The following is a 26,958-nucleotide window of genomic DNA, read 5'->3' on the forward strand; positions in this document are numbered from 1 at the left end:
TGGGCACCCTGGCAGCCAGTCTCATTCCGCGCTGCCGTTCTACGTTTCGCTTCTCTTGGTGCTGAGCCAGGCCACACGGATCAGGTAACGGGGCCTTGCCTTCCGCCGGGGGGGGGGGAGGAAAGAGAGAGCCACTGGAGCCGGGCTGCGCTCGGAGGTCCGCAGGGTCCGCAGCCTGGGCGGCTTCCCAGCGTGGGGGAGGGGCGCTCGCTTCGTTCCCACCCGCTTCGTTTATGAGGCGGGAGGGGGCGAGGGCCCTGGGGCCCGGAAGTGCCCCTCGGCCCGCTGCGGGATCGCTCCCCGCCGCCCCCATGCAGTGGGGGAGGGCGCTGCCTGCGGGCTCTGCTTGGCGTAAGGCTTATCCCACGTGCTCGGCCTTGCGGGGCGCCCGGCCGGTTCCGGCAGGGGCGCGCGGGGGGGGGGGGTTGCCCATGTGATCTCGTGCAGCGGCTCGTTCCGCAGGGGCTGGTAAGAGCGCATGCGCGCGCTTGGGCTGGTAGCCACGTGGTGCGGCGGGGCATGCTGGGACGTGTAGTCCCATGGTCACGCTCGCGGCCTGCGGCCGGAGCTGCACGCCAGGGCCTGGGGATGAAATCCGCATCCCTCGGTATGGCGACTGCGCCTCCCTCCCAGCGCGCACGTGCGCTGCTACAACCCACGTGGCGGGATGAGCGCGGTCTCCCCCCCCCCCCCCCCCCCCCCCCCCGCCATGGCTGGCGTGCAGATTAAGTCGCAGCTCCCTCCTGGTCCTCTATTCTCAGTGTTTACTGGCCCAGTGGCTCCAATTACAACACACTGGGATTATGTATCCTGCCCGGGTGTCTTGCTAGCCGAACTAAAACAGTATATTGTCTTGAGGGCCAAACCTGTAGACATGAGTTATTTAGCTACTAATTGTTTCCTTGTTCTGTGTCTCTTAAAGGTACAGTATCCTGTACCTTTTCCCATTTGCTAATCTGCACTATTCTTGGCATTTTATGTTAGACTCCTGAAATTCACAGTATACAAATAATACTTTAGTTCTTTAGTCTAACATAGATAGATCTAGTAAAGTTTAGCTAACGAACTGAAAGCGTGTTCTCATTACAGGCAAAATGTCTAAGGGACCAGCAGTTGGAATTGATCTTGGCACCACATACTCCTGTGTTGGGGTCTTCCAACATGGCAAGGTGGAGATCATTGCCAATGATCAGGGCAACAGGACCACGCCAAGTTACGTTGCCTTCACAGATACAGAGAGGTTGATCGGTGATGCTGCAAAGAACCAAGTTGCAATGAATCCTACCAACACGGTTTTTGGTAAGAAATGAGGTTTTTAAAATGGATTTGTAGCACTTCTGTAGGTGTGTATATGGAGATATACCTAGTTCATAAAACAAAGGGACCTTGAGAGGTCATTGAGTCGTCCCCTGCCCTCGCGTTAGGAACAAATACCATCCTTGATAGATTTGTCCCACGAGGACTGAACTCACAACCCTGGGTTTATCAGCCCAGTGCTCAAAACAGTGAGCTATCCCTCCCCTAAATAGTTCAATTTCACTATTGAACTGAATAAAGTTGCTGTATTGTTGCTTAGCTAACAAGGCACTTAAGGAAAAAAGGTGGAGAGTCTTAGCCAAAATTGGGCTCTCTAACTTGAATGTATATGGAGGGGAAGTTAAATGCTTCACTCTGGCTACAGGCTTGTGGAAGACCTTTTGCACAACTCTTGTGCAAGAGCACATCCACACTGCCATGGATGCTCTTGTGCAAAAGCACATGGCAGTGTGGATGCTCTTGCACAAGAAAGCTTTGATGGCCATTTTAGTCCTAGGGCTTTCTTGTGCAAGAAATTCAGGTTGCCTGCCTACACTGCCCTCTTGTGGAAGAGATCTTGTGCAAGAGGGCTTATTCCTCATGGGGAAAGGAATAACTTTTCCAGAAGAAGCCTTTTTGATGCTTTACTGTAAATTTAGTTGTGAAGAATGTGCATGCAATGTAGATGCTCTGCAAGTTTTTGCATGAGAACTGTGCAGTGTAGACAGCCTTTCTTTCTCCTTAGGTAACATTGCTTAAGTTTTTTTTAACAGCACGCTGGTGTTAACTGTCATGAGGGACAAGTTCAGATTCTCATTCTATTTATTATATAGTCCCAGTCATTTTAACTGGCATACAGGCTAACCACCATAACAAAATTAAACAGCTAAAGTCTAACATCAGTACTCTGCTGCATAAGATCTGTAGAACTGCATAAGACATTGAGGTAGGGGTGGGGAGGAGGAACAGTACTACCCCTCCATTCTTATGAAGCTGAGATTTTTGATATTGTCCTGATACTGGTAGGCTATCTTGCTTAAAATCTGTTCATGCCATAAGTCAGTTTTCATAATTCCTTTCACCTGATACTGTGGAGTTGCTTCCCATGGCCTTAAACACAATAGAACTGAAATGTTAATTTTACTTGTTTCCTTTTGCGAAAGGGCTAATTACAATAGTTAACTCTTTTCAGATGCAAAGCGGCTGATCGGTCGTAGATTTGATGATGCTGTTGTCCAGTCGGACATGAAACATTGGCCATTCACTGTGGTGAATGATGCTGGCAGGCCGAAAGTCCAGGTTGAGTACAAAGGGGAGACCAAGAGCTTCTATCCAGAGGAAATATCTTCCATGGTTTTGACAAAGATGAAAGAGATAGCAGAAGCATATCTTGGGAAGGTGAGATTTGAGCTACTCAACTAACTTTATTAGAATTTGAGGAATTTAGGAGTTCATACTTTCATGTGTGGTATAAGAACATAACAGATGACTGACTCCTCCCTCTCTCTCTCCCTGTTCAGACTGTTACTAATGCAGTGGTCACGGTACCAGCCTACTTCAATGACTCCCAGCGCCAGGCCACAAAAGATGCTGGAACCATTGCAGGTCTTAATGTGCTCAGGATCATCAATGAACCAACTGCTGCTGCTATTGCTTATGGCTTGGACAAGAAGGTGAGGGGAAGCTTTAAAATACATAATGCAGCTAAACAATCTTTCCTAATTAGCTCAGTGCTGATGGTAATCTCCAATATCCAATGTTTCTTCCTTCCAGGTTGGAGCGGAAAGGAATGTCCTTATCTTTGACCTTGGGGGTGGCACTTTCGATGTTTCAATCCTCACTATTGAGGATGGCATCTTTGAAGTGAAGTCAACTGCTGGTGATACCCACTTAGGTGGGGAGGACTTTGATAACCGTATGGTCAATCATTTCATTGCTGAATTCAAGCGTAAGCACAAGAAGGATATTACTGAGAACAAGAGAGCAGTTCGCCGGCTACGCACAGCATGTGAACGTGCTAAGCGTACTCTCTCTTCTAGCACTCAGGCCAGTATTGAAATTGACTCGCTCTATGAGGGCATTGATTTTTACACCTCAATTACCAGAGCTCGTTTTGAAGAGTTAAATGCTGATCTGTTCCGTGGCACTCTGGATCCTGTGGAGAAGGCCCTGCGGGATGCCAAACTAGACAAATCACAGATCCATGACATTGTACTGGTTGGTGGATCAACCCGTATTCCCAAGATTCAGAAACTCCTGCAGGATTTCTTCAATGGGAAAGAGCTGAACAAGAGCATCAATCCTGATGAAGCTGTGGCTTACGGTGCAGGTAACTAAAAGATAAATTATTGGGGCTATTAATGCTGAATCACTTAGAGTACTCTCAGCGGTCAAGCCATGTGCCCCAAAGACTAATAGGGAACATACTAGCCATTAACCATGGCTTGAAATGTTAGTGACCTTTGACTGTTAATGGCATCCATGCCAAGTCACTTGGGCAGCTTTCAACTTAATTACAAGAGAGCATGTTCCCAGTTTACTTGCAGTGATGAATCTGGTTCCAAAGCCATTCGTAGTTTCCACCAGAAGTTTACTGATGATGGCTAAAGCCTTCCTTGGATGTCTGAGCAAGTTAAAGAGACTGTTTTGCAGTTGAAGTGGTTCTCTTTGGGGGTGGAAGGGTTTCTTGGCAAGGTCTTCAAATTGTTACTTTCCTTTCAGCTGTTCAGGCAGCAATCTTGTCTGGGGACAAGTCTGAGAATGTACAAGACCTGCTACTGTTGGATGTCACTCCTCTGTCTCTGGGTATTGAAACAGCAGGTGGTGTCATGACAGTCCTGATCAAGCGGAACACTACAATTCCCACCAAGCAGACTCAGACATTCACCACATACTCTGACAACCAGCCTGGTGTACTCATTCAGGTGTGTATCAAGGCAGGGCAGACCAGTTAAGGGGCTCATTCTTTGTGCTGTTTTGCTGCAGCATTGAGGCAATAGACTGGTAAGTATTAAACAGTTTTCAGTTTGAACTGACATGGAATTAATTCCATAACTAGACTGGACATAATTACATTCAGAGCTGAAAGTGATAACTAATGGCCGCTATGATGAAAATGATTCCAAAAACCATTCGTAGTTTCCACCAGAGGTCAGAAGACCCATGTTGGCACAAAGTACCTTCCTTGGATGTCTGAGCGACCATAAGTGAACAGGTTTTGGCTTTATGATCAGAGATTAAGTAGTTGGAGAGGCTAACTTGCAACTAACAGTATAATAAAACACTAATCTGTCACTGGTCCTTGTTTCTAACCACTATGGCAGGTCTACGAAGGGGAGAGAGCCATGACAAAAGACAACAACTTGCTGGGCAAGTTTGAGCTGACTGGCATTCCTCCAGCTCCAAGAGGTGTACCTCAAATTGAAGTAACATTTGATATTGATGCCAACGGCATCCTGAATGTGTCTGCTGTGGACAAGAGCACTGGCAAGGAGAACAAGATCACCATTACCAATGACAAAGGTAGGCATTGTGTAGACTGAGCCAACATTGCAGCAGTTGTAGAAGGGTGCAGCCCCTGACATGAGGGACACAACTGGAACTCAATTTCTCAATACAGTTCCTCCAAGGGGTGGCATTGGTACTGCTGAATAGTATAGATACTCTGAACTCATTTTGCAGTAATGAGGTCTACAAAAGCCTTGTTGCAACAGTCTAAATCTGATTAACTTTCTTACAGGGCGATTAAGCAAGGAAGACATTGAACGCATGGTGCAGGAAGCAGAAAAATACAAAGCAGAAGATGAGAAACAGCGTGACAAAGTTTCCTCTAAGAATTCTCTAGAATCATATGCCTTTAATATGAAGGCTACAGTTGAAGATGAGAAGCTCCAGGGCAAGATCAGCAGTGAAGACAAGCAGAAAATCCTAGACAAATGTAACGAAATTATCAACTGGCTGGATAAGAATCAGGTATGTTAATTTTACATATCTGAGTCAAATGATCAGACTTTCAAAAGCAACTATTTCCAGAGCTGCTAAATTAACCTGAAAATGAGCACACTTCAGTGTGCAGCAACAAACTGGCAAGTCTGTCCTGCCATTGGTGGCATCTTTGTAGTCTTTTGCAGTGCCTACAGAAGATGGCAGTACCAAAATCAAAGGTGGGTTCCTAGGTTCTGTGGTGGCAGGCAATGGTTGCTATGATGAAAGTGACTCCAAAAACCATTCGTAGTTTCCACCAGAAGTCGAAAGACTTATGTTGGCTTAAAGTACCTTCCTTGGATGTCTGAGCGACCAAGCTTTCTAAAGACTGCCTTAATAAAAGGGATTTGCCTTGTTGGTATAAAGTCTGGCTTTAAACATACCGTGTCAGAATAATGGGTTCCCAGTTTACCTGTTTGCTTTGACATTCACTTTCTAGTTCAGGAAGTACTGTGCTGAAAATTAACGACACTAAATTGACGAGAACTGAGTGTCAGTTCAGCAGAAGAGCTATAGATTTAATTCCTTTAAATGCCTAATTCTGGATCTGAGTTGTATTTTATATGCTATAGAGCTATACAACTTAGAATACCCAGTAGGTAGGTTCTTGAGCTGTCCTTAATTGTTCTATGCAACTTGATCTGTTCCAGACGGCTGAAAAAGAAGAGTTTGAACATCAGCAGAAGGAGCTGGAGAAGGTCTGCAATCCCATAATCACAAAGCTGTACCAGAGCGCTGGAGGAATGCCTGGTGGCATGCCTGGGGGATTCCCTGGAGGTGGAGCTGCCCCATCTGGAGGGGCCTCATCTGGACCAACCATTGAGGAAGTAGATTAAATGCATTGGAAGCATTCTACAGCTGGCTACTTAGAGTTGAGGGACTCAAGGCTGGGTGCAGTGGCAGTCTAAAAATTCCATATTTCAGCTGCTGTATAAATTGTTTCTGGGCATTCTGAATACTTGAACATGTGCACAGGGAGGGAAGGTGAACACCATTGCACTTTATCAGTACTGTAAACAATTGGAAGTACAACTCGTGCTAAGGAATAAAACTTATTTAATTGGCATCACTGCTTAGTCTTAACTTCATTTGAAAGGTGGTAACTTGTGGCTTATTTACCCAGAATTCCTTAAGTATGTAAAGCAACTTGCATGACAATGACAAATCAAATGATAGCTCATCCTGGAGAACTACAAGCATTATTTTAATGTTGGATTGCAAGTCAGCTGTCCAATTCTCTTAATCTATTGGGTTTTTGATTAGACAGATCAAACTTCAGTCACAGATGTGGCATCTTAACGCTATTCAAGCTGCATAACAGTGGAAGATAGTTTGAGTAGCTTTCTTTAGCTGCAAGTGGGAGTGCAATTCAACTTCTGGGAGATGTTCAGGGTGCAAGCTTAAGGAATTTGAACTGAAATTTAAGTGACCACATTCAGTTTACCTGTTGAGCAAAAAAGCAAAGGGTTTGCTTTCATGCCACCCTTACAGGCAGTCTGAATAGTAAAATTGGATACTGGTGAGGCTATAGAAGAGTAAACACCTTTAATCTTCATATGAAGGTGCAACAAAAAAAATAGGGCGCAGCTACTCACTCCCAGTGGCAGCTGTTGGCACAGGCATGCTTAAGCATCTTAGGATTCTAAAGTGAAATGTGTTAAAGCACTATGTAGGCTGTTAGACTAAAGGCCTACAAAAAAGTCTCATTTAAGCTTTGTATAGGTTTGAGTCTAACTTTAGACTTACGCCCAGAATCAAATGCAGCTAGTTTTATGTATTAAGCCCTGAAATAAAGCACCAAACTGCTGCAATATAGCCACACTTAAAAGCTACAGAAGGGGTCTGTTGCTATAGTTATCCTGCCCTCCTGTTAATAGTGCAAAAGTGAAGGAAGCCTGAGGGTTTTAGCTAGCTTAGCCTAGGGCTGGGGATGTTGGCCTGGATCTGAGCCCCCTGGCTCAGGGATTCTCCCTGCGTTAGCTCTCCTAACCCACAGGGCTGGAGCTTAGGTGGGAGGGGAATGTAAAAGTGTTTCCTTCCTTCTCAGGGCTTTTCACTCTTGCGTTGTGCGCCCTGACCTAAAAAAGCTTCCCCCTAAAAAAGCTTCCCCATCCTGTCACATAGTTCAGAGTTTGTCTATACCTGTGTTATGCAACTTGACTGACAATTTGAAAAGCAGACCTGGTTTCAGTAATTTGATACTTGTTCCAAGAGCTCTAGCCATGGTCTCACACTAAAATCAGGGGCTCATGAATGAGAAGCAGGGGGCCAGTCCACCATGGTTTTTCCCCCCCTAACTGGGCAGCAGCAAATGCTCCTCATTCCTCTTGCACACAAGAACCTAAGGGCTCTCAGGGAAGCTGGATTTTATGTGCTCCAGCCCTGCAGGGAGGTGTGGGGGGAGGGATCTGGAGCACCAGCAAGCCTCTAGCCAGATCTAGCCCATGGGCCTGAGATGCTCCACCCTGCTAGCTCAATGGTCTCCAACCTTAAGTACAAGATCACTTTCTGAATTTCAGTCCAGGATCTACCTCAAAACCCAAATACCCCTCCTTCCACCCCTTTGCTGAGGCTCCTCACTATGTGAAGGGGGGGGGGGGACAAATCAGTACCCCCTGCCTCTGTCTGCACAACAAGCAGGAGGCTCCTAGGGGCAGCTCTGGGCAGGAGCAGTGTAGGGAGAGGTAGCTGAAGTCCCAGTGCTTGACAATCTCCCAGCCAAACCAGTCAGGATCACCTGTCAGAGGCTCAAGACCTACAGGTAGATTCTGAGCTACTGGTTTGTGAGCACTGCTCTAGCTAGTGGCACTAAAGCTCAGCAATAGGAAAAAGAACACAAGATATTGCTACCCACTTTTGCTAAAGTTTGGACTGGTTCTCTCCATTATAACAATCTCTGAAAATCCTGCTTCTTGCAAGCATATTGGCACTCCCTTTGGGTACTGTTGGGATTTACAAGTCATTTTCATTGTGGCTTCTGCCTGGGAGAAGTTCTGATACTAGGCCATTGGGTACAAATTTTCTTTAAAAATTTGTGTAAAGCGCCTAGCTGCCTCTTTAATGAGTACGTAAGATCACAGCAGAGAGGTAAGTCTCCGTATAGCAGAAGAGAAAAAAGATTGGCTTTGTAGTCTGCCTATTTCAAAGACCACTGAGCAGATATGTACAGGGTAAAGTAGACTTTACAATTATTTGTTGCTCAGCTGGAGGCTAGAGTCTAACATCAAGGATTCCACTACATTCACAGAGAAATGTAGTTTGAGTTCTCATCTTTGACTCCTTGTAGGGCCTTTGGTCAAGCCACTTAATGTTTCTGAAGCATTTGAGAAGTGCTGCATGAGCCAAAATTTCTAAGGGTCCTTTGAATAAGCCATGTACTGAGTCTTGCTAAGCTCTGGATGAAAAAATAGTTGTACGCCTTTAAAATTTCAGTTTATCCCTGTCCCTTGCCCCCATCATTTTATCTATTCATATTACCATCTAGTGAGCTGGTCTAAGTCTGTTTCTCAACCAGTGGTACGAGTACCCTTAGGAAGTGGTACAAGTATCCTCAGGGATACTCAAGGGAAGTCGGGGGGGATATGTCAACACAATTGAAATTCGGAGAACTTAATTTTTGGTTTTTTACAGCTCTTTATTTTTGTAGTTTTTACACCCAAAAATTTCATCACCTGCCCAACTAGGATTCAGTTGTTTAAACAAATGTGTTGTAATGGTAGAAAAAAATTGTCTGAAAACTGTAGGTACTGGGGGTACTTATACATTTTAAAAAAGGGGGGGGTACTTTAAAAAAAAAAAAAGGTTGAGAAACACTGGTCTAAGTAATACTAGGAGAAAAATGGATGAGTCTTTTTGGCAGCATTTAGCTAGTGCTGGGGTGTATTGTTGGGTAAGGTTCCTTTGGCTGAGGAATATGGGTAGGGCAGTATGGAAATCACTTTTCCAGGAAGCACAGAGAAACACTTGAGTTCTCTGGTTTGGTGAAGTGTGCTGAGTGTCTCAGGATTGTCCTTTAGTCTTTGCTGTAAATCAGAAACGGGAGACCACTGACCCACAGAAAAACCAGTTGGGGACCACACACAAGTGGAAAACAAAAGAAAAACCCCCCAAAACCACAAGCCTTCACTATCATGGACCCACACTGAGAGAGATTCCTCTGACACTTATCAGAGCTTAGGGGAGCCCTGCCTACTAGATTTTGTGTGCTCCAGCCTCATGCTGGGGCACGAGTGTGGGCTCTCTAATGCTGGGAGGGGCCCTGAGCCTCAGGGGCTTGATCCAGGCAAGCCGGGGCCACATCTGGCCCCCAGGTCTTAGGTTCTTCCCCCCCAACATAAATAAAGGTGTACTTTGAAAATACATAACTGCATTGCTTCCTGGGCCTATTCCAGCAGTGCATCTTCCATCCGGCCTACGCTTTCCAGCTTTATTATTTTAAAATTGACCTTTCCCCTTAAGCACAACAGTGTGAGCTTTGAGGTTGTGACTATAGGATCCTTGCTGAGGTTGCATTGTTTTACATGCTATCCTCTGAACAGGGGTAGCTCAGTTATGTTTCCAATCCTAGACAAGGGACCCTCCAGGGTCACTGAGTCCAGGGGCTCACTAATGACAGTGACTCACTTGGGTAAGACACAAGTTCTTTAACAAAATACAGGACTATGTAGTACTTTAAAGACTAACAAGATGGTTTATTAGATGATGAGCTTTTGTGGGCCAGACCCACTTCCTCAGATCAAATAGCTCTTTAGGTATTGTTAGGGCAAATCCCATTCAGGGTATAATTTGTGTGCACAAATCTGAAAGCTTTTTGGGCAGCAGTATGTTTTGGGGGCCCACATGTGCTATCACATACACTCCTCACCCAAGAATGTACAAGGAGCACAGCCACAGCGGTCAATCAGAATATAGCTTTCCTTGCTTCCAACCCACAGCATAATTTTGAAAATTAAAAATAAAAAACAACTTTTAGCCCTGAAAATCTTTTAGCAACATGGGGTTATTTGACGTCTATCTTCTGGAGCTCAGACTGGGAATTCATATCACAGCAATAAAGTTAAATCATGCCATGATTGGTTTGGGGATTATTTAGTGGTTAATTTCAATTGTCATCCATAATAGTGAATTTCAGTCAGTCATGATGGGGAGTTTGTTGCATAGGAGTAATTAATTTTGGTTGGGGTCATTTACTAGTAAAGGATGAGCTTTGGGTGCTAGGCCAGGATCAGTACTGGGGAAAAGGATAAGTCCAAAATTAAAGCGGGTGGAATAGTGTCTTGACTACATGGACAGATCTGAGTGCTAATTTCAGTTCTGATATTGACTCCTTGGAAAATTCACTTTACCTCTTAGTGCCTCAGTTTCTCCATCTATAAGATGGGGGCAATAACACCTATTCTTTGAGTGGTTGCTCATGTCCATTCAAATAAGATGTGCATGCTGTGTACACAGTTTCTTCTGGAGCGTTTTCCCAAGCGGCACCCATAGCGCTGGCAGGTCGCCCCCTGGAGTGGCGCCGTTATAGCGGAGCATAAGTACCCCTGTCGGCGCTCCCCCACCTCAGTTCATTCTTACCGCCCTTGACAGTTGTAGGAGTGTTGCTTTCTCAGTCAGTTCATTGTTCTATCCCTTCTGTAGTTAGTTTTATGGCCTGTAAATAGTTTTATTGTCTGTAAATAGTTTAGGTGTTAGGTAGTTAGTGATAATAGTCATTTGTTCTTCTCTCCCCTAGGGGAGCGAGGAATGCCAGGGCAGCAAGGCTTCAAGACTTGTGGGACTGTGCAAAGTTTATGCCTAAAGGGGACCCCCACGATAGCTGTCTAAAGTGCTTGGGAGAGGCCCACTTGGCAGACGCCTGCAAAATCTGCAGAGTTTTTAAGCCGCGCACCAAAAGGGAGTGGGATTCCTGCCTGAAACTCCTCCTTATGGAAGCGGCTCTTCAACTGGCTCTGGCGGGGCAGTTTACGATGTGCAGTGCACCAGCGTCGACACGGGGCACTCCGGTGCATTCCAAGACTTCGGCACCGAAGGCACCAAGGCACCGTTCCCACTCCCCGGTCCCGAAGAGGCCACAGACATCGCGGGGCAGATCCCCTAGCCGAAAGTTCCGCGCCAGCCTACACCGTTGGCACACCTCACCCACACGGGGCTCCCCAAGTACCACAGTGCAGAAGAGGGCCGACATACCACCAGTCAGCCTGGGACAGTTGACGTGGCACCGGCCATCGACACTGGAGACATTTTAGGCAGCACAGGACCTCATTAACTTGACCACCTCCCCACAGTCCTCTCTTAGTGTGTGTGGGGGGGGTCAAGACCGCCTACGCCGGGGGCCATGTCGGCACCGGCTACTTCCCTGGAGCAGGTGGCCTGGTTGGCACCTGTATCACCTGCAGCAGTGCCGCAAACAACAGGACAGCCATCGCTTGCTGGACCCTCAGCGCGACCCGCCCCACCCGTCAGCAGCCGGGGGCACTGGCGGGTGCAGGTTGGACTCAGGTCACCGTCCGGGCTATGTCTCTGGTACCAGTACCAGGGCTGATCCCGGCTACCTCTATGGTGCCCTACTATCCCCCGGCACCGTATTCCATGACAGCCCCACTGGGGCAACCACCAGCACACCAGGCGCCACCAGTAATGAGGGGAGAAATGCTACCGGCACCGGCTGCACGGGAGTTGGCCTCTGCACCTGCCGTCCTGGCACCGCTGCCTCAGCCGTCGGTGCTGGCTGCACCCTTCAACGTCGTGGCATTGCAACAGATTCCCGGCACCCCCTCACCAGATGCACGCCGGAAAGCCCGAGTCCATGGGCAGGTTCAGGCCCAAAACAGTGCTGGGACACTCAGGGATGGCTCCGCCCTGGTCCGCATCCGATTATTCTGCAATAGGGATATCTTTTACTCTATGTTTGGACAGTGTCTAGCTCAGTAGAGACCCTAAACACTACCATAATACAAATAATATAATAAGCTATTATTGGGGGCAGTACCCTGTGCTCTCTACACTCACCAATCCCCCTCTCTCTCTGGCTGCTTTCACAGATGTCATTCATGGAAAGACAGGCAGAGATTTTCTGCCTGGACAGAAGTGAAATGAATTATGCTTGGCTATGGAATAAGGTTAAGCAGTGGTATTCGGCATAATGGTCCGAATAGGAGAGGCAGACCCCACAGAGAACTGGTAGATGATCTAGTAGATTGGTGTGGAGCTAGTCTACAGAAACTAAGCCACTCCGCACTGGACAGGGAAAGGTGGAAGGAAATAGTGAGAGAGGCATGGGACACCAACGGGAGTGGAGCCCATGGCTGTTGTAGATGATGATGATGAGTAAACCCTGGAAATAATATTAACCTTGAGTATTTAGATAGGAATTAGCAAAGGGGTGAGTCTTAGAGGCAAGGATGGAAGCAGTAAATGAATATCTGGATCAGGACAGACACAGTACTTGTGTTGTCCACCAGGTGTCAGTAATTGTTAATCTATTAAATTGATTGAGTAAATCACTGGGTATGTTTTCTTTTTTAGAAGTGACTTTAGATTAATGCCTGTGGAAATTCGGGGAGATCTCAGCACAAGGATTAGATTGACCAGCTATCCTGATTTTAAAGGGTTAGTCCTGACATTTGGGACTTTGTCTTATACAGGCACCTATTGCCCTTTACTCCCATCCCGATTTTTCATATTTGTTATCTGGTCACCGTACACAGGGTAAACCTCTCAGCCAAACAGATATTTAACAGGGAGACGGTCGGGATTTACTGCTGAGGTGTCTGCACAGGTCTCTGGCTCCATGGATGATGATAACCAGAAGGCTTCTTGTGTGTGTGCCTAGAGTTGCCAGGTGTCAGGTTCTGAACTGGACAGTCCGGTATTTTCACCTCTTGTCCGGTAAAAAAATGTCCGGTATTTTCAGATTTTTCCCAGACAGGAGGTGAAAATCTCAGGTGCTTACCGGGTTCCACAGGGGAGCTGTCCAGACCGGCGCAGGGAGGCAAGATGGAGGGTGGCCATCAGCAGCCTGTTAGGGCCAAAAAGCCTTAAAAGCAAAGCATTTCTTAAAGGGGCCACGCTGTTTTTTTTTCTTAACAACTCTCGGGGTACTTTTTTCCTTTTTTTTTTTGCTCAACAACTTTGGTCTCCCCCTTTTTTTCTCAGCAGAATTTTTTCCCTGGGGGGGGGGGGGGTGTTCAGTATTTTTTGTTAAAACATCTGGCAACCCTATGTGTGCTCAGTGATGTTTGCCGTGTCGACTTGTGCACTTAGTCTCCACAGCAGAACCCAAGAAAGCCCCCAAAGACCACAAACCAGATAAGGATCAAAGGTGCCAGGCCTTGTTTATTGTAAAGCGAAGTACAGTAATAGTAATCAGTAGACTCTACTGAACCACTACACATATGTACTTGCCACAATGGAATGACTCAGTCAGTGGGAAATTTCCACTACCCCCTTAGGTCATCCAAAGGATATCCCCCCAAGACACCACCTTATATACAAGTACAAGAAGTCACACCTCACTACTGACTTATCAGGTTGCCACCCTCTGATGCTACTTAGATACCACCCATCACCCTGTACTCTCTATCCATCATGCTGCCATTTTAGACCATTTCCTGAACCCGAGTCTGTATCTATGAGGAGTGAGTACCAAGGTCTTTTTTAATGAGCTAGTGATGATATGTGCTTTCTATTTATGACCAGTACCAATTATTGTTCTGTACCTGGGCCTATTACCAATTAGTGTTTTGAACTCTAGGCCCTGTTAGTGTCAAGTTCTGTGAGCTGGGGCCTGCTTCTTGCTCACAAGTTAGTTTTGCTTTATGTTAGCCATGTTTTGTCCATTGTTAGCTAGGACTCAGGGCTCAGACCAGGCCTGTGCTGCATTGGCTTATGTTTTAGGCCTTCATCTTATTACACGTGGTTGCAGGTTAAGAGAAGCAGCACTTCTGTTAATGCGGGACAGTGTCTCAGGTTCTTCTATAAGGCTAACACTCTGTTAGAGAGCAAAGCACAGGTCAACATGAACAAGGCTGGCTGGGATACTATCACAGGGCGTGATTTAACTGTGATCATTTTAAAATATCTCTATGAAGGTAACTCCCCAACATCCCAATTAGGATCAAGGCCCGATTGCACTAGACACTATACAAACACAAAATGTGCTTGCCTCATGATACTGTCCTTGCCCTAATGAGTTTATGACCAATAGGAATTAAAGATATGCATTTTAAGAGAGATGAGCTATTGGCTAGGTTAGTGGTCACTTGAGTGTATACAGCTCTCACAGACTAAAGTAACATAAGAACATAAGAACGGCCGTACTGGGTCAGACCAAAGGTCCATCTAGCTCAGTATCCTGTCTACCGACAGTGGCCAGCACCAGGTGCCCCAGAGAGGGTGGACCGAAGACAATGATCAAGCGATTTGTCTCCTGCCATCCCACTCCAGCCTCTGACAAACAGAGGCCAAGGACACCATTTTATCCCCTGGCTAATAGCCTTTTATGGACCTAACCTCCATGAAATTATCTAGCTTCTCTTTAAACTCTATTATAGTCCTAGCCTTCACAGCCTCCTCTGGCAAGGAGTTCCACAGGTTGACTACACGCTGTGTGAAGAAGAACTTTCTTTTATTAGTTTTAAACCTGCTACCCATTAATTTCATTTGGTGTCCTCTAGTTCTTCTATTATGGGAACTAATAAATAACTTTTCTTTATCAGCCCTCTCCACTCATGATTTTATAGACCTCTATCATATCCCCCCTCAGTCTCCTCTTTTCTAAACTGAAAAGTCCCAGTCGCTTTAACCTCTCCTCATATGGAACCCGTTCCAAACCCCTAATCATTTTAGTTGCCCTTTTCTGAACCCTTTCCAAGGCCAAAATATCTTTTTTGAGGTGAGGAGACCACATCTGTACACAGTATTCAAGATGTGGGCGTACCATAGTTTTATACAGGGGCAGTAAGATATTCTGGGTCTTATTTTCTATCCCTTTCCTAATAATTCCTAGCATCCTATTTGCCTTTTTGACCACCGCAGCACACTGTGTGGAAGTTTTCAGAGAACTGTCCACGATAACTCCAAGATCTCTTTCCTGATTTGTCGTAGCCAAATTAGCCCCCATCATACTGTACGTATAGTTGGGGTTATTTTTCCCGATGTGCATTACTTTACACTTATCCACATTAAATTTCATTTGCCATTTTGTTGCCCAATCACTCAGTTTGGTGAGATCTTCTTGGTGTCCCTCACAGTCTGCTTCTGTCTTGACTATCCTAAACAGTTTGGTATCATCTGCAAACTTTACTACCTCACTGCTTACCCCTTTCTCCAGATCATTTATGAATAAGTTGAAAAGGGTTGGTCCCAGGACTGACCTTTGGGGTACACCACTAGTTACCCCTCTCCAATCTGAAAATTTACCATTTATTCCTACCCTTTGTTTCCTGTCTTTTAACCAGTTCTCAATCCAAGAAAGGACCTTCCCTCTTATCCCATGGCCATGTAATTTACACAAGAGCCTTTGGTGAGGGACCTTGTCAAAGGCTTTCTGAAAATCCAAGTATACTATATCTACTGGATCCCCCTTGTTCGCATGTTTGTTAACCCCTTCAAAGAACTCTAACAGATTAGTAAAACAGGATTTCCCTTTACAGAAACCATGTTGACTTTTGTCCAACAAATTATGTTCTTCTACATGCTTCACAATTTTATTCTTTACTATTGTTTCGACTAATTTGCCCGGTACTGAAGTTAGACTTACCGGTCTGTAATTGCCAGGATCGCCTCTAGAGCCCTTTTTAAATATTGGTGTCACGTTGGCTACCTTCCAGTCATTAGGTACGGAAGCCGATTTAAAGGATAGGTTACAAACCACAGATATTTCCCATTTAAGTTCTTTTAGAACCCTTGGATGAATGCCATCTGGTCCCAGAGATTTGTTAACATTAAGTTTTTCTATTTTTGTTCCAAAACCTCCTCTAATGACACTTCAATCTGGGACAGTTCCTCAGATTCATCACCCACAAAGGACGGTGCAGATTCAGGAATCTCCCCAACGTCCTCAGCCGTGAAGACTGAAGCAAAGAAATCATTTAGTTTATCTGCAATGGCTTTATCGTCCTTGATTGCTCCTTTTATAGCTCGATCATCAAGGGGACCCACAGGTTTTTTAGCAGGCTTCCTGCTTCTAATGTACTTAAAAAACATGTTGTTATTTCTTTTTGAGTTTTTGGCTAGCTGTTCCTCAAAATCTTTTTTTTGCTTTTCTTATTACATTTTTACACTTGATTTGACAGTGTTTATGTTCCTTTCTATTTATCTCACTAGGATTGGACTTCCACTTCTTAAAAGATACCTTTTTGTCCCTCGCTGCTTCTTTTACATGGTGGTTAAGCCACGGTGACTCTTTTTTAGGTCTCTTGCTATGTTTTTTAATTTGGGGTATACATTTAAGTTGGGCCTCTATTATGGTGTCTTTAAAAAGTTTCCATGCAGCTTTCAGGGATTTGGCTCTAGTCACTGTGCCTTTTAATTTCTGTTTAACTAACCTCCTCATTTTTGCGTAATTCCCCTTTTTGAAATTAAATGCCAGGGTGCTGGACTGCTGAGGTGTTCTTCCCACCACAGGAATGATGAATGTTATTATATTATGGTCACTATTCCCAAGCGGTCCTGTAATGGTTATATCCTGGACCTGATCCTGCACTCCACTCAGGACTAAATCGAGAATTGCCTCTCCCCTTGTGGGTTCCTGCACTAGCTGCTCCAAGAAGCAGTCATTTAAGCCATTGAGAAATTTTAAACAGGTTAAGAATTTCAAGCCTGTGATTTTCTTACAAGGACAAAAGGAAATACAGGCAACCAGGCCAGGAGCCTTTATCTTAAATGAATAGACTATTTATAGGAGGATGTGTGGATGATTGGAGAAGACAGGATAGGGCAAATTGGAGACACTGTAGATGCTGAGAAAAAATTACTGTCCTATTTCTTTGGCATAGTGATGCGCAGTGGGGTAATGCTCTTCTTTGAAGTATGCAACATAGACTGTCGTCACAGACAGACTCTCTGACTGGATAGGCCATTGGTCTGTTCCATGATATCAATGTCTGTGTTGTCAGTTGGAAACCACAGCTGTTGGCCAGGTAGATTTCTCATGACTTAATGTTGCAGGAAGCTGGGGAAGAAACACAGAGAACAGCTAAGGAAGGAAGGATCCCGTTTTTCTTGGGAGATGGGATGGTCCAAACAAAATCAATCAATCAATCAAATCAATAGAAAACAGTAATATTTTGTTGCTGTGTTTGAGAGTGAGACCAACTGCTGAAAGAGGCAAGAGGTCCCACAAGATAAATAGCACACTCACGTGCTTTTCCCTTATAACTGACAAATTTTATGGCCAAGTGGTTATCAGAATTGTTTGATGACTAGCCATCTTCTAGGACTTGTGAAATAACTATTTTCCCTTGCAAAAACTGACCAATTATCCTACATCTTTAACTGACTTGCAAGGAGAGTATGCTGCATAAATCACAGGCTTCAATTACTGTCTGCTTAGGAGGGGCAGGAAGTTAATTCCTTGTTTATTTAAGGGTTTATTTAAGCTATCTGGATTTCATCTCCCTGGAAAGCCTTGTAGGGTTTGTATCTCCTGAAGTCATTAGGCTGCATTAGTTGTATAATAATAGTCATCAGACTCTGAACACTGTACAAATCTATGGTCCTCTTACATGTGCTATCCACCGTGGAGCAGCTGCTAGATTTTCTCCATAGTGCACATATCTACTGGTGTGTGTGTGTGTTTTAAGGATTATGGCCATTAATTTTAGATTAAAAGTATAACATCATCCTACTGGAGCATTTGGTGAAGGGCAAAAAGCTACTGCCAAAGTATCTTGTTTGGAGATTGACAGCCGAGGGAAGAATTCTCATGTACAGTTTTGCCTAGTAGATTTGTACTGCAGCCTCATGGAAGGCAAACCCAACAAGAATTCCAGCTTAGCAAAGAAAAGTGCATGTCCCACTGAAGCTTTGGCGACTAAACCAGCTTTCCCTTAGGTATCTATCTGCTTGTCTCAGTAATTTTCCATCTATTCCCAAATCTCTTTGAAATCCGCAGACCAGATCAGAGCCACAGGTTCTTCTTTGAGTGCTTGCTCACGTGCATGTGAATGAGGTGCATGTACGCCATTTGCATGGATCCCGAAGCTTTTTTCCCCAGTAGTACCCATCAAGCCAGCAGGAAGGCCCCTGGAGTAGTGCCAGCATATTGGTACATATATTACCCCTCAGTTCCTTCTTATCATCCCTGGGAGCAGTTGGAGGTCTTTGTGTTCTCCCAATTACCTGGCCTGTATATAAGCTTCAGAGGGGTAGCCAAGTTAGTCTGTAACAGGAAATATTTATAAAACAACCAATAGTCTAGTAGCACCATAAGGCTAACAAAGCATGTAGATAGGATCATGAGCTTTTGTGGGCACAACCCACTTCTTCAGTTGACAGAAGTGTAGGAGTCCAGATCCAATAATAAATAAGGGGAGGAAGGAGAGAGGAGAAGAGGAAAAAAAAGAGGGGAGGAAGAAACAAAGGGCCAGTGAGTAGATAAGCTTCCGAGGGATAGCTGAGTTCATCTGTGCTAACTAGATGCTTGGTGCTACTAGATTTATTTGTTGTTTTTTACGTTTGTGGGTTTTTTCCCAAAACCCCACTTGACACCTAGGAAATGTGCCCTGCGTTCTCTGGATGCCAGGCGGGCACTGGCCTTTTCCATAGACAGGACAAGAGGGTTTCAGAGACCATCAGAGCTCTTTATTTAAAAAGCAGAGAGGATGAGGAACCATGGATCACTTCCTGTATTAGAGAGTGCTATGACCTTGCTGGTAAGGCAGCACCCCACATCACGGCCCATTCCACTCGGGCGCACGCAGCGTCGGTGGCCTTTCTAGCACAGATCCCCATACTGGATATTTGCAGAGCAGCCACGTGGTCTTCTGTGCACATGTTCACAACGCGCTACCCAGTCGGTCAGCAGGTGAGGGAGGATGCTGCTCTTGGTACGGCGGTGATGCAATCTATCTTGGCATAAAGAGCCACCAGTCTCTGACCCTGCCTCCTACATTTTGTCTAGGGAGTCACCTCATTTGAATGCACATGAGCAAGCACTTGAAGAAGAAAAAACGGTTACTTACCTCGTGACTGTTGTTCTTCAAGTTGTGTTGCTCATGTCCATTCGCAATCCCACCTGCCTCCCCTTTGTCGGAGTGTTCCAGCAAGAAGGAACTGAGGACAGGGAGGGCCAGGAGGGGGACAGATGCACCAATATACTGGTGCCATTCCAGGGGACTCCCTGCTGGCCTGACGAGTACGGCTGGGGAAAAAAGCTCTGGAATCTGTACACGCGGTGCACGCACCTCATTCAAATGAACACGAGTAACACGTCTCGAAGAACAACAATTACGAGTTAAGTAACCATTTTTTATCCAGCTCAGCAGACTGTCTCTGAAAGTAACTAGTACCAGCGGCTTCAGAGGAAGATGCAAGAAACTCTACATTTATGGGTAGAGCCCTGCGCAGATTCAAAATTGGTATCTGCATCTGCAACTGCAAAAATGATCCAGATACTTGCATCTGCAGATGAGGATATTTGTGGATATATAGTAAATGTCTGTACATTTGCAGGGTTCTAGATACAAAATTTGTATCCGTATCCGTATCTGCGAAAATGAGCCACAGATATCCACATCCACAGATACCTGTGGATATAAAACAGATATCTATGGACTTGCATGTCATAGCTAGGAGCTGGCTTAGCCATCTGAAATCCTGGTCTCATCTGGAAAAGAAACCCTTTCTTCTGTCTTGCATGGATCTACTTACTGTAAGATGGTGTGGTTAAGGTACAAACCCATAGATTTGCTGTGAAGTCTTGGGGATGTTACCTCTATGGGTTTGTCTGAGCAGATTCATCTGCTAAATCAGGGATTTACTTTTCCCCACAGGGGTAATCAAACTTTCCTTTGAAAATGGAAAAGTAGGGCAAAGGGACGGATGGAGGGGAGTTCTTTAATGTTGATAGCATGGGACTGGGAACTTGAGCACCTGGGACCTATTTTGTGCTCTGCATCCAGCCTGATGTTTGATTGCAAGGGACTCACCTAATCTCATTAGAACAAGAGGGGTCAGCTGTGAAGTTCAGATCTGGATTCGACCTTCCCCAGGATTTTGGCATCTGATATTTTGACTCGGATAATCCATTTAAATGACATGCACATCAGCAGAATTAGCTGTAATGACATGCACATACAGAGCCTTGGTTAGGGTGCCAAGCACATATCAGATTTCACTCTCGTGCGATTGTCTTATACTCACCCTCCCCCTTACAAACCCTTGTGGACTGCTGTGGCCACAACCACAGGTTCAACTTCCCTGGTCCAGCACTGTCAGGACCTGACCAGTTCCATAACAAGAGAATTTGCTGGACCAGGGAGGTCCCCTGGCAGCAGCCCCCAAGCCTCCACCGGCTGTTGGCTTCCTGGGTGGCCCTGGCTCCTGCCATGGGGCTCCAGTCCCATGCTCCTGGGGACTGCCACATGACTCCGACCCCAGCCCTGCGTTTAGCAGGCTGCTACAGGGCTGGAGCCCTGGATCTGCACTCCCGGGGTAGGGATGTAATAGTGTAGTCGACTAGCAAAAGCTTACAGGTTAATGCTATAGACCAGTGTTTCCCAATTTTATTTGGCCATGGAACCCCTAGAGTTGCCTTAAAAAAAAGGCCCCTGCCACGTTTCATTGAGCAAAAAAACCCTTGCCATGGCTCTGTCTCTTTAACAGGGGGCGGGGGAGTGCCGGCTCTTTGCGGATCCCCAGGGTTCCCCGGAGCGCCAATTGGGAAACACTGCCTAGACGACATGCATTCCCTCCCCCCTCACTTGACAGCACATTTTTTAGAAGGCTGGCCATGAATGCTGCCCAGTCCTGGCTTGCAACGGGTCCAGGACGTACCCCTGCTGCAGCTCTGCATTTAGAGTGTACTAGGAGCCAGATGGGCAGGCAACCTGGCTCAGTTTTGGCTCACACCAGCTCCAGGAGTTCAGATCCAACCTAGACAGGGGCTGCTGCCACCCCATGCTGCTGCCTCTGTATCAGAGGTAGCAGCACAGGGGAGGCAGGCAGCAGGTTCATGAGGGGAACTGGCTCCCCTTGCAGACCAGTTTCCACATGTTACTCTGTGGAGTGGCAGGGGGCTCTTTGGGAGTGAGACCGGAGGACACTGGCTGCCATCTCTGTCCCTGGGAACTATAGACTAGTCGACTAACTGATAAGAATTCTTGAAGTTACTCAACTATTCAATTAGCTGATATTTAACATCCCTATCCCGGGGGCTGCCAGGGAGCTCTGGTCCCAGCCCTGCTTGCTGTGGCTTTCCCGGGACTGCCATGGGGCTCCAGCCTTTGTCCTGCACTGCCCACCCTGTTTCCCCCAGCCTTGGCTGGCCCTACTGCCCTTAGGTTCCTGGTACGGACGTTGCTGTACCAAAGAGTGCTGGTTTTCGGAGTGTAACCTGTGTAGTTGAACCAGCTGTCTCAGAATACTCTGTGTTGGAGGGTGCGGGGCCCTGCTGTGCTGACCCTTCGCAACCCACTGCTCAGGTTGTATGGAAAATGAGGTTAATTCAGTATATAAATAGCAAAAATCCCCAGCAGATTTTAAATTGAAGGAGAAAAAACCCTTCAGAGGGAAGTATGAAAAAAGAAAGGAAAAGCAAGAGGTTTCTGCTTGGAGAATGAAGTGGGTATGGTAGGGCTTGAGTCAAAGCTCAGATTTGAAATCAACATTACCCGGTGTGTGTTGGAAGGTTACCTAAATGGCTACAATGCAGTGGCACTGGATGGTTCAGGAGGCTGGGATTAATGATAGAACATGTGCCTTCTAGTTCACCTTGTACATTTGGCCTTGGGCAATGACTGCTTGGGGGACTGTGTGAAAAGTTTAGCAGTTTCTGTTAAGTTTCTAGTAAATGATAAAGGTCACTGTGACTGTCTATTCATGCAGAGGGCAAAGAGACTGTGTTTCTCCCCTCTGCGCTGGCTATAGTCTTGATTCAGCCGCTGGATCTGCCCAGTCTCCTATCCCTATGTGGAGCCTTACTGAAATCAGTTTAGCTCAGAGGGGAGGCCGCACAGGTCTTCCTGTGGCTGTTAGTTGTCATTTCAAGGCCTTGGTATATGCAGATGATTGGTAGCTCCTCTAATGATTGTACCACAGTTGAGCTTGATTTTAGCTCCCAATGGGAGTGTCCTGTGTTTTGGGAGCTGAAGGATCAGAGTTGTACTAGTCCTGCCTCTCTAATCGGCTACGTCTACACTGGCATGATTTTCCGGAAATGCTTTTAATGGAAAAGTTTTCCGTTAAAAGCATTTTCGGAAAAGCACGTCTAGATTGGCAGGACACTTTTCCGCAAAAGCACTTTTTGCGGAAAAGCGTCCGTGGCCAATCTAGACATGCTTTTCCACAAAAAAGCCCTGATCGCCATTTTCGCGATCGGGGCTTTTTTGCGGAAAACAAATCTGAGCTGTCTACACTGGCCCTTTTGCGCAAACGTTTTGCGCAAAAGGGACTTTTGCCCGAACGGGAGCAGTATAGTATTTCCGCAAAAAGCACTGATTTCTTACAGTAGGAAGTCAGTGCTTTTGCGGAAATTCAAGCGGCCAGTGTAGACAGCCGGCAAGTTTTTCCGGAAAAGCGGCTGATTTTCCGGAAAAACTGGCCAGTCTGGACACAGCCGATATGTCTGCATAACACGGAAGCCTAGACAGTAATTGTGTTATCTGCAGCATACTCGTTCAGAGCACAGTAGTGTCTGCACGGTGCTTTTGTCTGCAGCTGGTGGACATTCTGCCCTCTTATCCAGGCAGAAGTTCCTGCTGATCAGGAGTAGGGCAGTGGGTTTTTTTGCTGCTCTTGTTCACATTGTCCTCCACTCTTTTCAGTCAACAGAGGACTTCTGTGTCCAAGGGCCTTTCACCAGCACAAAAGTCCTTTAAAGGGAAAAGCAGAACTGCCACGGATTTTCTCAAATGTATCTATACTTTTAGATTCCGCTGAGAATAAAACCCTCATTAACCCACTGCATTTCACACAGCACCCTGGACTGTTTGCAATGGGGGGGGGGGGTGTTGGGGGGTGTGTCTTAGAAACAACCACAGAGCAACTAACCCCTGCACCTGGAGAATAAACAAACACGTCTCTGGACTATAATTTATGCTCCTTCGATGTCATTTATTAATAAGGCCTTTAATTGGCAGACAAATGGGTACTCAGCAGCTCTTTACATCTGGGGTGGGGGAAAATAAGCAACCTCCAAGCTTTTTCCTATCCTGTTCTTTTCTGTCATCATCCCTTCTTCATTGATTTCCCAACAATGCCTAATTCTATTATTCGGTGTGATTTCCCACCGGGCGGTAGTTTATTTCTGTCATCAAATCTCTGATGAAATCTTTAGACATGAAATATTTAGCCCAATACCAACAAATCGCAGATAGTGTTAACATGTCACAAGCTGCCTGCCGACGGCATTAGGGTGTAATTTGAAAGCGAGTGAAGTGATAATGCCGTGCGTACTGCCTTTGTGAGCATGCATTAATGCTTCTTTGCCTGAGCTGGTCATTGACAGCAAATCGACTTGCGCTAATGGCGTCCGGGAGGGTGGTAAAATTGGGGGTGATGCAGAAAATAAAGAATATTGACTGGCCAACTGCAGTGCCTTAGTAGCCTTTAATCTATTATTGCCCTTGATGGGAATGTTTTAATGTGACTTTAGTGTCAATCGCATTTACAGTCACACACTCTGCCTGCTGGGGAGCACTGTGAAAATGGCAGAACTTGGAACATGCTGTTGCTTAGAGCTCATAGCTATTGATTGTTTCAGGGCTTGGGAATCTGAGTTATAATTATTTCATTAAAGCATTTAATGGTTATCAAATATGAACCCCTCTATCGCTCCAGTTAGGAATGTAAAGAGTTGAGTTTTATTATTAATCTATGTCAGTGTTGTTTTCCTAAATTGTCTGATGCTTCTGAACAGTCGACCTTCCCCAGCCAAGGGTTGCAGTCAGTTTATTCTGGGAGGAATGCGCAGAATGAGATTTGATTATTGAATGGGGTGGGAATAACAGATAACAGTTCACTGGTGGCAAAGTTAGTCTTGCTCTAAGAGATTACTTGGAGTATCACAGCATGGCCTGTGCCTGAGTCTCCTCTTCATTGGGCCACCATTGCTGCTGTGGAGCTTTTCTCTGGTTTTGCAGGGTAGAGTAAGAACAAAATCAGCCCCTTTAAATGTTTCTGTGATACTTGAATTGCTGTGGAGTCTGGGTCTCTCAGAGCTAGGTGCTGTGCAAACACAGAACAAAATGATGGTCTCTGTCTCAAAAGAGTTCACAGTTTTGCTTGGCCCACACACTAGAGTCTATCTGCCTACTTACTCATGTTCAGTGGCATCATACTCCCATGGCCAGGTCTTTGCTAGGAGCAGCTGACCTGTGCATCTGTACCCCAGCAATGTGTTCCCAGTGTGCACTCAGTTTATACTAGCAAAACAGCTTTTGCTTATTCCTGCCCTTCTCACCTCCTCAAGGGGAGAAAATAAGCTATAGCACAGTCTTGCCGATAGAACTGTGTCTATGCTGCGGGCTAGCTTGTCCAGCTCTGCCGTCAAGCTTCAGACCTCTGCTAGACACACCTACCTTAAGAAATTTTGCAGTACAGACATAGTTGGTGGGAATACCTATTGATATCAATGTAATGTCACAACCCAGGAGAGAGCACTAACTCCTTTCCAAAAAAGCAGCTACATGCTCCATGTCTTGGACATTGCCCACCTAGACTTTGCCCTTTGATCTGGGAAGACCCTTATGGCTGTGTGGACATAAGGAGACACACTGACTTCACGGAGACTCCATAAGGTTCCAGATCCGGGAATCGTCTGGAACCTTAGGTTGGAAGTGATCAATAGGAAAAGATTCATCCAGTCCCTCACCTGTTCAGTATTTAATTTCAACTTGTGTCTTGCTTGAGGAGAGGCAGCTTTGTCCAGTTGATACAGACCTGGGCTGGACTCAGGAGGTCTCAGTACCATTCTCAGCCTTGGGCGTGTGCCCTTGGGTAAGATACTTCACCTCTCTATGCCGCCATTTCTCTATCTGGGAAATGGGCATGCTGCTCCTGGCTCACCCTTGTAAAGTCCATAGAGACTTACAGATGCAAAGCACTCATTATTATGGTTAGAAACCCACCTTTATCAATATAAACACCCTCTATGACCTGTTAGAGTTCTATATATTTGTAACAACCTATCCTGGAATCTGGATGTTTGAATAACTTTTAAACTGCAGAGACATAAGATAGGAGGTATATGACTCTACTTTAGACACACACAGGACAAGACTCACTCTTATCCTGTGTTTTATGGCATTCTTTACCCCAGGGCTAAGTGTCAATGCTACTGAATTAGACAGCCACTCTGCTTAGGTGTAAATGTCTGCACATGGTTCCAAACAAGAAGTAATCAAGTCAGAAAACAGCAGAGGAAAGAAGGTCTGTTGATAAAGGCATCAGAGTCATAGACTTCTTTGCCATGAGCTTCCTGTTTGACTTTGGAAATTTTTTACCATTGACTAAGCTCAGGCCCTCCGTAATTCCTATGTGCCTCGATTTTTCCATCTGTAAAATGGGAGGCAAAATCCTTCACAGATCAAGGCTTAATTTTGGAATATTTGAGATTCCCAGATGGAAAGCAACCACAGAAATGTAAGGTGTTATAGAAGTGCAAAGTATTATAAACTATAGTTGGGGCCAAATTCTTTCAGTTTCAACTCTTTAAATCTAAAGGAACTCCATTGCACTTAATGGATTTACATGGAAGGAAGAGAGCAAAATCTGGTCCATGGTATTATCAGGTAGAAGACAGGCTAAACCATCTGAGTGCATTTGTATTCAACTTTTGTTGAAAGCAAAAGTATTCATTTGTGCTTTTACATTTAAAAACCCTGGGCGCTTTGAACAGACTATATCTTAATTTTAACATCCTGATTCCTGTTTTCTGCAGGAAGGTAATACAGTTCTGCAGAGTCCTTTATCAGTATTCTCTGCTGCCTTCAGACAGATGCTCATTTTGTGCTGCCTCAACCTGCACTGACCTCATTTTCTATCACAGAGCAGCAAAGGACTTGGTAAAAATTAGTTATATTAGTGGCTCCTGATACAGCCAGCTTATTTGTGATATGACAAATATTTCAGCCATTAGGATCTTTCCATCTCTTATCAGCTTAAATGCACTCACTTATATTCCAAATCACTGCTTAATTTAAAAGCCTATTTGTCTAGATTGTCTCAGGCATGAAAAAAATGCAGAACACTTACTCTTTCATATAGGGCTGCCTGTAGCAGAAGTGGAGTTTTGACTTTGATTGGCTGTTCCCCTTCATGACTTCACACTAAGCAAAGCCACAGTCTAATCACTTAGTACACAACAGAAGCACATCACTTCTATGAGGGGAGGGTGGGCCGCGCGAGACTTGTGTCTGGACTCCTGGAGTTCTGTCTTTGGTAAGATGTTACACCTGCCCACGCCTCAGTTTCCTTACCTGTACAGTGGGACATGACACGTGTCGTTACCTATTTTGT

General features: G+C 45.5%; 1 protein-coding gene and 3 non-coding genes across 4 annotated transcripts; all 4 read left to right on the forward strand.

Annotated features, from left to right (window-relative positions):
• Positions 1–17: 17 nt before the first annotated feature.
• HSPA8 (heat shock protein family A (Hsp70) member 8) lies at positions 18–6,346 on the forward strand. The gene is given in 9 exon segments (NM_001286908.1): positions 18–84; positions 1,090–1,299; positions 2,489–2,694; positions 2,817–2,969; positions 3,070–3,625; positions 4,018–4,220; positions 4,620–4,818; positions 5,036–5,268; positions 5,931–6,346. Coding segments are annotated over 8 exon segments (1,941 nt in total). The 5' UTR covers positions 18–84; positions 1,090–1,094; the 3' UTR covers positions 6,117–6,346.
• LOC112544724 (small nucleolar RNA SNORD14) lies at positions 3,837–3,927 on the forward strand. Its single transcript, XR_003088062.1, has one exon. It is a non-coding gene; the product is annotated as a small nucleolar RNA SNORD14 (small nucleolar RNA).
• LOC112544726 (small nucleolar RNA SNORD14) lies at positions 4,398–4,496 on the forward strand. Its single transcript, XR_003088064.1, has one exon. It is a non-coding gene; the product is annotated as a small nucleolar RNA SNORD14 (small nucleolar RNA).
• LOC112544725 (small nucleolar RNA SNORD14) lies at positions 5,494–5,592 on the forward strand. Its single transcript, XR_003088063.1, has one exon. It is a non-coding gene; the product is annotated as a small nucleolar RNA SNORD14 (small nucleolar RNA).
• Positions 6,347–26,958: the final 20,612 nt, after the last annotated feature.

This window comes from Pelodiscus sinensis, chromosome 26, assembly GCF_049634645.1.
Source record: "Pelodiscus sinensis isolate JC-2024 chromosome 26, ASM4963464v1, whole genome shotgun sequence".
NCBI lineage: Eukaryota > Metazoa > Chordata > Testudines > Trionychidae > Pelodiscus > Pelodiscus sinensis.